The sequence below is a fragment of the Ictidomys tridecemlineatus genome, chromosome 7 (genome assembly GCF_052094955.1).
Source record: "Ictidomys tridecemlineatus isolate mIctTri1 chromosome 7, mIctTri1.hap1, whole genome shotgun sequence".
Taxonomy (NCBI): Eukaryota; Metazoa; Chordata; class Mammalia; order Rodentia; family Sciuridae; genus Ictidomys; species Ictidomys tridecemlineatus.
In genome coordinates this window covers 191,994,498-192,006,783 of record NC_135483.1, presented here as the reverse complement: position 1 = coordinate 192,006,783, position 12,286 = coordinate 191,994,498, and the positions used below count along the sequence as shown (strand labels likewise).

At 40.0% G+C, this 12,286-nt stretch overlaps 1 protein-coding gene across 5 annotated transcripts in view; it reads right to left on the bottom strand.

Annotated features, from left to right (window-relative positions):
- Eif4e2 (eukaryotic translation initiation factor 4E family member 2) overlaps nucleotides 1-12,286 on the bottom strand; it is a 29,567-nt gene that overhangs the window by 14,631 nt on the left and 2,650 nt on the right. For 3 of the 5 annotated variants that reach the window (XM_005326426.5, XM_013359173.4, XM_005326425.4), the window contains exons 2-6: nucleotides 9,435-9,549; nucleotides 8,255-8,389; nucleotides 3,614-3,718; nucleotides 1,281-1,433; nucleotides 1,050-1,186 (exon numbers count right to left, since the gene is read on the bottom strand). In XM_005326426.5, coding sequence (XP_005326483.1) covers nucleotides 1,050-1,186; nucleotides 1,281-1,433; nucleotides 3,614-3,718; nucleotides 8,255-8,389; nucleotides 9,435-9,549 — 645 coding nt within the window. The remainder of the gene's footprint in view (nucleotides 1-1,049; nucleotides 1,187-1,280; nucleotides 1,434-3,613; nucleotides 3,719-8,254; nucleotides 8,390-9,434; nucleotides 9,550-12,286) is intronic. The other 2 variants (XM_078018243.1, XM_078018242.1) reach the window with 1 other exon arrangement.

Genomic DNA, 12,286 nt, shown 5'->3' with positions numbered 1-12,286 from the left:
GGGAAAGAATCCCAAATGGTCTGCCTGCTGAACAAAATCACTGGGCTCACTACTAGTCTTTAGTAAGAATAGTATGATGATGACATTATTACTAAAGATGATAATGACAGTGATAATAATATTTGGCCCTAAAGGAGCCTTCAGAGGGCTCTGCCAAGAACCCTCAGTTATAGATTAAGTCAATCTCACTAAAGCCTTGTATTACTGTCCCATTTTACAGCTGGGAAAACTGAAGCAGAGTTGCAGAGAGTCTAGCCAAAGGCACATACTGATGGGGGGCCACAGGAGAAGTTAAACCTATGGGCCTGGCTCCTAGCTGGCTGGCTTTCCCTCTGCTTTCAAGACAATCTGACAGCCACTCCCCATGCTCTTCTCTAACCACCTGAGCTTACTTCTGACACCTGATTGCTGAAGGAGCAAACCTCACCAGTGACTCTCACTGTGGACAGAGAGCTCCATTGCCCCAAATTTTGAGGAGAGGCCAAAGTTTCTTTCCCCTGGGCTCTCTATCTTTCCTTTGATTCTCCTCTCTCACAACACTACCCTGATTCCTCTTCTACTTCAGCTCTACACACAGGGAATGGAGTCCTCATTCCTGATAAGAAGTCAATTTCCCAGGATGAAGAACACAGACTGAAGCTGACAGTTAAACAGACATGCAAAGTGGGATGAGGGATGGGTAGGGAAGAGGACTTCATTGTTAAATAAAATTATCTTTAAAAACATCCAGAAAAGGAAAGTATTTTGTCTTTCACTTTCAGAGAGTGATTAGTATAGGAAAGACAAGATAGCCTACTAGAAATGAAGTAGCCCTAGCAGTGCACCAGGTTTTTATAGTAGGACTCTCTGCTCTAAAGCACCTTGCAGCATAGGTGGGCAGGAAGCCTTGCCAACAAGAACTGCAGCAAGTGACCAGAAGCCTAAAGGGGGCTGGTCTGTCCCTTTACCACAAGCCAGTCTCCTGTATGACCATATGCCTCTGGGCCCAACTATGGAGCTACTTCTGCTAAGCTCAGGGACCTGTCCCCCCCAGCACCCCCAACACGTACTTGATGCTGTCGGTGTGAGTTTTGTATTCCATAATGGTGTTGGGAGGTAGGTTAAGCACGCGCCGAAGCGTATCCCGGATTCGGGCTGTGGTTGCTTGGTCACTGGCAGTCTTATTCCATATGGAAATAATGTCCTCCTATGGGAGGAACAGAAGGTATCATCAAAACAAACCAGAGGCAGGAGGTAAGCAAGAGCAACACATGAAAGCAGACTGGCCTAGGGTAGCTTACCTGAAAGCGGACAGAGACCACAGCCCCACAGATCTCCTCCCCAACCATGAACTGTTCTCCCAGCATGGCCAGGATGAGATTCTCCCAGCAACGAGAGGCCAAGCCCTTCCGCAGCCGGATAATCCACTTGCCACCATTTTTATTTGCATCATCCTACAAAAAGAAAGAGTTATAGCTAAAATAATGGCTCATGTCTTTTTCTTGCACATTTAACAGTACAAAATCAAGAATCTTGGGCTGGGGTAGTGGCTCAGCAGTAGAACAAACGGTTGCCTAGCACGTTCAAGACCCTGGGTTCAATCCTCAGCACCACATAAAACAATAAATAAAATAAAGGTATTAAAAAAAGAAGAATCTCTTAAATACTAACAAATCTGGTTGTAATTTCTAGTTCTCCAACATATTATTTTATAAAAACGTGGTAAGACTAGAGAAAGGGTTGGGGTTGTGCCTCAGTGGTAGAGCGCTCGCCTAGCACGTATGAGGACTGGATTTGATTCTCGGCACCACATAAAAATAAATAACCTTTACTGGTTATTGTGTCCACCTACAACTAAAACAAAACAAAACAAGACTAGGGAAAAATGAAACAGAATAGCAGCAACAACAAAAAACAAGGCAGGGATTCTTGGTACAAGCCATTTTTTAAAAAAAGGCTAAACTGGGGCTGCAGTTATGGCTCAGTGGTAGAGCACTTGCATAGCATGTGTGAGGCACTGGGATCAATTCTCAGCACCGCATATAAATAAATTAAAAAAATAAGGGTCCATAAATATCTAAAATAAAAAAGTAAAAAAAAAAAAGGCTAAATAAAACAGATCTTTAAAGACTAATCCCTTTTAATTAGAACTACTTTACGAATCAAAATGAAATGTCATATTTCTTTTTTTTTAATATTTATTTTTTAGGTGTAGTTGGACACAATGCCTTTATTTTATTGACTTATTTTTATGGGTGCTGAGGATCGAACCCAGGGCCTTGCACGTGCTAGACAAGTGCTCTACCGCTGAGCTAGAAATGCCAGATTTCAAACAGACCATTCATTCATCACTTCATTTGCTACAATTTACTGAGTGTCACTAAGTATCAAGTACACAGATACAAAGCCCCAGAATCTACTTAGGTTCAATGTAGTATAGGAGACAGTTAAGAAAATTAACTATAGCCAAACAGTCTGACAAGTGCTCCTGTAAAACGAAAACTGCACAGTAAGACAGAACCTCACAGCTGGAAACACTGAAGAACAAACTTTTTTTTTTTTTTTTGTGGTGCTGGGAATGTGTATGTGAGGCAACCATTCTACCACCTGAGCTATATCCCCAGCCCAAGAGCAAATATTTAAGCTGGTCTTGAGGGAAACAGGAGTTTGCAGGTAAAGGCATTGAAGGCACCACAAAGAACATGCTTTTGTACTAACTGCACTTCAGTGGGATGTGAATAGGAGGGTCTAATTGCATAGAACAGATTTAGAGGTAATGGGAGATGAAGTTTGAAAGGAAAATAAGGCTTAAGGTCACGTGAACAATAAGAGATGCATAAAAGCTGGGCAGTGTCTAATGCCAGTAATCCTAGCGACTTGGGAGGCTAAGGCAGGAGGATCACGAGTTCAAGGACAGCCTGGGAAAGACCTGCCTCAAATTAAAAAATAAAAAGGGCTGGGGGATGTAGCTCACTGAAATTGCCCCCGAGTTCAATCCCCAGTACCCAAAACAAAAACAAACTGCATAAAATATGGGGAATGGGATGTATGTGGCCACATCCATCTTCTAGAAAAATGCCCTGGCATCAGAAGAGATGCTTTATGCTGGGCTGGGGCTGGGACTCAGTGGTAGAGCACTTGCCTAGCAGGGGTGAGGCATTGGGTTCAATCCTCAGCACCACATAAAAACAAACAAATAAAATAAAAGTTAAAGGTTATATTCTTAAAAAAGAAAAAAAAGAGATGCTTTATGCCAGAGCACAGCCAACTAGTAGCTCAACTGTGGGTCTCCAATTATGGCCTTTTATTTTCCTATCATTTTATACTATGTACTAGTATTACATGCACAAATACACACAAATTCTATGGGAACAGGTAAGGGCAATTTAAAAAAAATTTTTAATGCTGTAACACCATCTGAGTTAACACCACCATCTTTAAAAATACCCAGCACCAACTCATACAATCAAGCAACAGCATCAGTGTCTTTCCCCAGATGTCCAGATTCCAAGGGTTGTAGCAAATAGTGTTGCAGTTGAGAGGACACTTGAAATAGTTTTAACTTTGGTAGGGCTTCAACAAACAAACAACAACAACTTGCTCAAAAAAGCAGTCCAAGGCCCTAAGTCCTCACCTCCCACATGGGTTTAATTCCTTCTTTGAAGAGATGGAAGTCACTGTGGCCTGTCAGGTCCCCGGGACGTACCATGTGGCTATAAAACCTCCAGAACTGCTCCACCTGCAGAGAGAAGACCCCAAAATACCAAAGATGTATCTTTTCCTTTTTCTTTGAATTCATCCAAAGGTGCAAGAACATAGGCATAGAAGGCTCTGCTCCAGCTTTCCTCTTTGGAGGACACTTCCATTTGGAGCACTGTGTGGAAAGGAAGGTGTTATAAGAGAAAAGGCCTTAGTTTGATCAAAGAAAAATGCACCACTGGCAACATAAGAATAAACTCTAGGTGAGGACTGCTAGCCTCTGCCAGGAGCTTGAGTGATATCACATCAATATGGGGAACAAAATACATTTTAGTTTGTTTTTAGTTACTAAGTCTAAGCAACAGCAGCATCTGCATGTACTACTCTGTACCAACATACCCTTACTAAGGCTAAAACGCACAAAATCAAACAGGATGAAGTCTCTCAGAGGTTATGTTCACATCCCTTTCCTCAGCTAAGAAAACTATTTCTCCTTGTTCCTCCTTCAGGTCTTCATAGAAATTGAGACATATTTCTCTATCAAATGTCTGCTCAATGATATTGATCATTCTGGTCCCATTTCTCTCATCAGTGTCTTGATGAGGGCACTACTGCTCTGTAATTTGCAGAGGATACCTACTAAGTACTGGCCAGTGAAGAGGCACACTGAAGTAATAGCCTGAAGAGAAACTGCTGGTGTTTGTCAACACCATGCTGAGGAGGACAAATCAACACACAGTAAGACACCATAATTGCATGATGGAAAATGGATATCGACAGACATTCAAGTCAAGATTTGATGACAAATGAGGAGAAACCAATCTTACACCCTTACTGAATGCAATGGCTGTCTCCTTCAGTTCCTCTCTGGAATAGGAACATGTTAAATGCTTTACACATATAAAACAAGTCAGGAACTAGTGCTATTTGTAGGACTTCAAGCAGTGCGATACCTCAGCAACTGCTAGCCTTAACTGTATACAGTGATTTGAAATACGAAGTGGTCACTTGTATACAAAGAACAGTAATCTAGCCAGGCCTGTAATCCCAGAGACTCAGGAAGTTAAGGCAAGAGGAATGCAAGTCTGAGGCCAGCCTCAGCAACTTAGTGAGACCCTGTCTCACTAAGTATAAATAAAAATGAAAAGGGCTGGGGATGTAACATGCTCAGTGGCCAAGTATCTCTGGGTTCAATCCCCAGTACAATACCAAAAAAAAAAAAAAAAAAAGCAGTAATCTAAAGCCTTATTAAACCTAACATGGTTGAAAGAAACAAAGTACACACTCAACAGAATCAGTGGCTCACTGTGAATTAAAACTGAAGGGACATAGTGGCAAGAAACCACACCAATTCCCCATCCAAATACCATTTCAACAGTGGGGTCTCCTCCAATCTTACAGCCAAACTGCAAAAGCTTGTACTCCCACCATAAGAAGAATAAAGCAAACAGTTTCAGAAACATTATTAAACTTTGAAAAATGTCTTTTTAAAAGTCCTTAATGAAACAAAAAAAAATAAAGTTCAGAATGTGAAGTGTAAAAAGGACCCCATCTTAATTACCTTCCTCATTTTATAGCTGATAAATGGTTTTAGGACTTGCTGCAGCATGCAGAGTCAAGCACCACAATAGATTAGCCCTGGGATTTCCAAGTCTAATACTCTTCCCATTTCAAGACTGCCTTCTTAGTTACCCCAATTTCAAGAACTTTTAAATGCTGTTAAATTTAGGATTAAGAACCATTGAAAGGGGCTGGGGTAGTTGCTCAGGGGTAGAGCATTTGCCTAACACGTGCAGGGCCCTGGGTTCGAATCCTCAGCACCAAGTAAAAAAATAAACAAAATAAAGATACTGTGTCCAACTACAACTAAAAAAATAAATATTAAAAAAATAGAACTATTGAAAAATACCGCTTTAGATTTGATAAAAGGTTTCATAATGTAATTACTTCTGTGAGAAATATAATATTGTAAACTACTTCCTAATGTCTTGAATTATACGATTGCAGACTTTAAGCACTTGTCACACATCCAGTGACTACTAAAAAGGCATTAACCCAAGAGGGAACTGATGACAAACCACTCAACTTAACATATAAACCCCAAAGAAAAGAAAATACAACCCTCTTTCATGAGAATTTATACATAAAATTTATACACATACATAAGTGTATACATAAAATTTCCATGTGAATTTATACATAAATTCACATTTTTTTTTTTTTGTACAAGAGAGAAAGAAAAATCCTAGAAATATTCATTACTACTTCAAAGTAATTTAACAAAGTGCTAAATACATATGCCCCGGTCCAGTTTCTTCAGATTCACCAAGTGTTCACAACATAAGGACTGCCACTTTACTTGTACTGTCTAGCTTTCATTCCCACAGAGCAGGCAACTGAAACTTTAGTGATGGGATTCTGAAATATTAGAAAAGTATGTATACTTCAAAAGCTTAATTCTATTGTTCCCTCTGCCAAGAATTCCTTTCTCATAATATGTTCAAATTCTCTTAAGACCCCAACTTCCTTGGAATTCCAAGTGCATCAGCCATACTTTTCCTGCAGTTCCATTCACTGTCTATTCTATATTAGAAATCCCTAGTCACACAGTGGGTATGCCTGTAATCCCAGCTGTCTGGGAGGGATTACAAAGGATCCTAAATTGAAGGCCAGCTTAGGCAACTTAAGCAAGACCCCATGTCAAAAAAAAAAAAAAAAAAAAAAAAAAAAAAAATCCCAGACATGCCCCAAGAACAGGCTCCATAATTCTTTTTAGAACATTATTAAGGTCTTGAGTTCATTCAATGAAGTGTTTTCCAGCTCTGTGATACTAGGAATTGAACCCTTGCATGCCCAGCAAGCACTCTACCACTGAACCACATCCTCAGCCCCTTAAAAAATATTTCTTGAACCAAATATGCACCAGTGTACAAGCTATTTGTAATATTTCAAACAAGCCCAAATTTACCAGTGATGAGGCAGCACCAAACAAGTCATTTGCATAGGGCTGAATTCTATCACCTCAGCATAGCAATATTGTTGATCTCACATTCAAGAGACAATTTATTACCAGTTAAATAGGTATATCTGACTAATAATAAATACAAAAATAAAGTTTGGCTAATGAGAACAATTTTAAATTGTAGCCTTTGGCCTTCTTTTTGGTATACTGTGAAATCTTCCCTTTATATCTACCTGAATTGAGTTTCAATAGTGGCTCCCACTTAATCAATTCAGTAGCAGAGGACTTGAGACCTCATAACAGATACTTTATCCAGATCTCACTTTCCTCATTTGCAAAATATGGATAATATCACTAATCCCATAGGGCTATTTTAATGATTGAAGGAAATTACATAAAGTCCTATTATTTATTGTGTCTTAGCATATTAGACACAACAATGTCATGCCTTATTGCAATGTTAACAATTACAGTATTCTTTTCCAGTTCTACATTTGAAACAGGACAAATATGTCAGTAAGTTTAACAAAGTGACATATCCTGCATCTGCTTCTGTTCACAGATTGAATGTACAGCACACAGTTAGTGTGTAATAGTCTTTGTTGAACAGACTCCCGTTAGCTTCAGTTAGTACCTCCAAGTTCACAAATCTAGTCACCTGGGAGGGAAATAAAACAGAACCTGGACACTATTCTGATGGTACCAACAAAAACAATTATTAGAGATTTCATTTTCTTTTTAAACACAGGAAAAAGATGCTACTTTACAACAGTTACTCTCATGGCTAAATCCTAATAGAAAGCTCTTAAATACAAAAAAAAAAAAAACTTTCAAACTTTGCTTTCAAATTTATTGTCTAAGTTTGTGAGGATGAAGACCATGTAGTTTAAAATTTTGTGTCCTCCAATTACACTCTGCATGTAAGGACTCAACAAATATATCTACTTAAAAAAAACCAAAAACCAAAAACCAAAAAACAAAAAACTGTCAGCTGCAGCCAGGCATGGTGGCTCACACCTGTAATCCCAGCAACTTGGGAGGCCAGGGCAGAAGGATCACAAGTTCAAAACCAGCCTCAGCAACTTAGCAAGGCCATGAGCAACTTAACAAGACCTTGTCTCAAAAATCAAAAAATAAAAATAAAAAGGCTGGGGATGTGACTCAATGGTTAAAACACCCGTCGGTTAAACAAACAAACAAACCTGTCAGATGTGCATAGCAGCACAGCCTATAATCCCAGCAATTTCAGAGATTGAGGCAGGAGGATCACAAATCCAAGGACAGCCTGGACAACTTAACAAAACCCCGTCTCAAATAAATAAATAAATAAATAGATAGATAAATGGGCTGTGGGTGTGGCTAAGTGGTAGATCATCCTTGAGTTCAATCCCTGTACCACAAACAAAAGGAAAAAAAAATTTTTTTTGTATTATACCCTTCTACAGTTAACTGTGGATGTCTAACGAGAAACCTAAGAACAAACAAGTCTAACCTTGGAGACTCAGGTTAGTCAAGTAAGGAAAGTAGAATGTTAAACAAGTTACTAGGAAGGTACATAAACACAGGCATGAGCATTCTGCCAAGGCACACTCCATTAAACCACTAAGTACTTACAGAGGCAAAGGTGCCAATCTGCTTGATATTCTGTTCATAGCTCTGAGAGCTGGTGGGACGGCCTGGGGTCCTCCTGGAGTACCAGAATGTATAGTTGTACTGCAGGGGATGCTCTGCTGGTCCAGGAACAACAGCCTGGAAAGTAAAAAAGGGTGGGTTCGCCCTAGGCATTTGTCATGCGCTCTGCAACTCTGAAACATTTAACAGTGTTATTCCCTACTACTTTCACAATTAAAAAAGAACATAAGGTTGGGGTTATAGCTCAGTGGTAGAGCGCTTGCCTGGCATGTGTGAGGCACTGGGTTCGATTCTCAGCACCAAATATAAATAAATAAATTTTTCTAGTGGTTAACCGACTCTGAACTCCTATTAACACTTTACCCGTGTTCTTATGGCTCTTATGACTTTCCACCTATATATCACAGGCATTTATATTTGTTATGCCTGGTCCAAGCACTCTCCTCCAGAATACTCTTATCATTTAAGAGTGGCAAGTTGTTTAATCTGCTTGTACCTCGGTTTCTCACTTGCAAAATGGGGAAATTAATAATGGCCATCTGAAACGGCTGCTGAGAGGGTCCAATGAATGTATATGTAAAGTGCTCAGACAGTGTCACTTTTATTACTGTTATTAAATGTGAGCCCTTCAATCCACAGTCTCATTCACCTTCATGTCTTCATAATGCCTAGCAGAAAACGCTTGCACTTGGAGGTATGCAATACTGTAGAATAAATATATTAATGACTGCCTTGATATCTCAAGGAAAAAGCTGATCCACCTAGCTCTCATTCCCTAAACTTTTTCTTTTCCATGTCATTTTCAATTCAGACTATTACTGACTACAAAGTCTAAAGTTTGGAGGGATGCATACAATTTGAAGAACTGAACGCCAACTTCTGAAGCAGCCAGCAGCCTAGCTAGCTGAGTGCAACAACTGGGCTTGCTCAAGGGGAGCGAGGTGAATTCTGTAAGCCAGACAGCACCTCAAGATATGGCAAGAGGAATGTTCTAAGTCCCAATCATTGATATTTTCAGTGAATTCACAATTTTTTTTCTTTTACCAGATATTACAAAACAGGGTACTACAACGTTAACCTGATGTCTTCCAAATAAACAAGACTCCACAAGACAAACACGACTCATCCAGAGGCAACTAGGCCTACGCAGCACAAACCGCACCTTCCTCTTGCTACTGCTCTGGCTCTTGTCTCGCTCTGTTTTTTCCTTCTCACCATCTTTCTGTGTGCTGTTTTCTTCATTCTGATCGTGGTCCCCACTGTCATCATCTTTCAAGCTGAAAAGAAAGACAAAGTAGTGCTATTACATGACTAAGCTGATTCCCATTATTTAACAGAGCCACTAGATCATACAACCTACCATGTAACCAATCCAGTCACTCATATTGTGGGCCTGTGAGATGCACCTGACATAAAGGAATGTCTCACAGAGTTGCTTAGTGCCTCACCATTGCTGAGGTTGGCTTTGAACTTGAGATCCTCCTGTCTCAGCCTCCAGAGTTGCTGGGATTACAGGTGTGCACCAACACACCCAGCAATAACGAGAAGTTTTTTCTTTTTATTTAAATATTTATTTTTTTTTTAAGTTTTAGATGGACACAATATCTTTTATTTTACATTTATGTGGTGCTGAGGATTGAATCCAGTACTTCATGCATGGTAGGCGAGCATTCTACCTCTGAGCCACAATCCCAGCCCCACGAGAAGTTTTTCTATCAAATAACTCCTTTGCATTTCAAATGAAGGTTAATCTTACCTATATATACTGCCACATTTCTTTCTTTCCATGTCTCCTAGACTTCCCCATTGTTAATGCCTTAGTTTAGGCCATCTTTTTCTGTCATCTCAATCACTACGATAAATCTCTAAATAGGCTCCTTAACACACATCTCTACCTATCCTCCACAACATGAAATGTATTATCTGACTGCAAATCTGATTATTTAATTTTCATCCTAAGACTGTCAATCGTCCTTTAATGTCTAGCCTCGAGGATGATAAAGTACAATGAAATGTAAGATCCTCTAGAATCTGACTCGTGTCATTGGCATTCCCTTCCCCCGTTCCTTCTAATAACCTATATTCCCACCACTTACAAACACCATCCCTTCAAGATGACATGTCATATTTCCCATGTCTGTTTTTCCTACCAAATGGAGGGTTCCCTCAGAACAGTGTCTTACGTCATCTCAATATCTCCTGCCCCTGGGACAAGAACACACTAAAAAATTTTGAATGAAAAGGGCAAATAAATGCCTGACAGAATGAATGAATGTGTTCTTGCCTCATAAGCAGTCAAATGCACTTGGAGTTACCCTTTCAAGCATAGAGCAACTACCTCAAATCTACTGATCCAGGTAAAACTATAAACAGATTGTGAGTTTACAAAGATAAGAATGCCATTTATTCTACAGCTGGACTATTCACTTATTATGGGATTTTTCCAGAATCAACTTTCTGGCCTCATAACTATATGTATACTCAACAGAATTAGGCAATTGTCAAGAAAGATACCAATGATGCACCAAGTAAAACCACAGACATTATCATATGAAGACATAGAAATGTGTGCTAGGAAACTGCATTTGTAGGTTTTTTTTTTTTTTTGCCTATGAACCCCCATTGTCTAACACCAAAAATACTTGAGAAATAGAACAGATTAATTAGCTGTGTGTTGAGATGCCTGCCCTAGTTGTACCCTGTGCCATGAGCCTCCCCATCCCCACCATGAAATGTATTATCTGACTGCAAATCTGATTATTTAATTTTCATACTAAGTATGTCAATTGTCCTTCGCTCTTTAATGCCTAGCCTCGAGGATGATAAAGTACAATGAAATGCAAGATCCTCTAGAATCTGACTCTGTCATTGGTATTCCCTTCCCCCAAGCAGTCCAGCTTGGGCAATAACCTGTGACTCAAGGCCTAGCTCAAAAATATAAGCAATCCTCCCTCAGCATTTCACCCAAGAGAGGAAAGATCACAGATATGAAAGCTGGGGCAGCTACAAGGGCCCCATGTAAGAAAAGCCATGAGAGAATCAAGACAAGGAATGAAAACAGCAAGCTAGTTGAGAGAGATTGGAGAAGAGAGGATAGAGAGGCAACCTTGGTTGTTGTTGCCAAAATGGCCATCTCTCTCTGGCTTAGTTCAGCCTCCCTGGACTTCTGGGAGACCCTTATCTACGCTTATGATACTTCCTACCCTCGATTAAACTTGTGCTTATTTTCCTTTTCAAAAGGAGTCTACCTAGTACACAAGCTCTGTGGATCCAAATTTACAAACATTTACTAAGCATCTAGTCTATCAGGACCTAACTGAGGAGATATGGTACACAGATATTCATGTCCCAGCATAGTGCTAAGGCCCCCATTATGCCCTCTTTCAACAGCATTTCCTGCCTCAACACACTCCTCTCACTTAGTTGCCTCAATTTAATTGCAGTTCTCTAATATCACCTGTCATGATCAGCATGTGGTCTTGACTCCTCCCTTAATTAACTATCCTTCAGGACTCACTTTCTCCTGGAAATATCTCCCATCAGAGGCAACGTCAGTCTCCCCTCTTCTGAACTTCCCCATATAAACACGTTTACACTTGTCCCTGCTATGTATTGTCATGGCCAGTTTTCGGCCACCCAATCAAGAACATCTCATGGGTCTTTCTAGGCTTAGGCCCAGGATATCTTCTAAATCCTCAGGGCACAATGCAGGGATACAAACTGCACTCTTCTTAGCTTCCAATCCCAGTGACAGCTGCTGGGGTCTTCTTGGCAGAAGAAGGGCAGTCACCCAACATCTCTCATTTTTGTCACCCCCAAAGCATTTAAGTTCCTTTCTTTTTAGGGGTTTTGCTGCTGATCACTAGTAGAAACCAGGAAGAATAAGAAAAATAATTATGGCAAAGAAGAAACAATGTTACCACGATCCCTGGACCGCTTCCTGACTGACTCCTTTCTAAGCCAGCAAATGGAAAACCTAATGCATCTTCGTCTAGTGCTTTTACTTCCTTACTT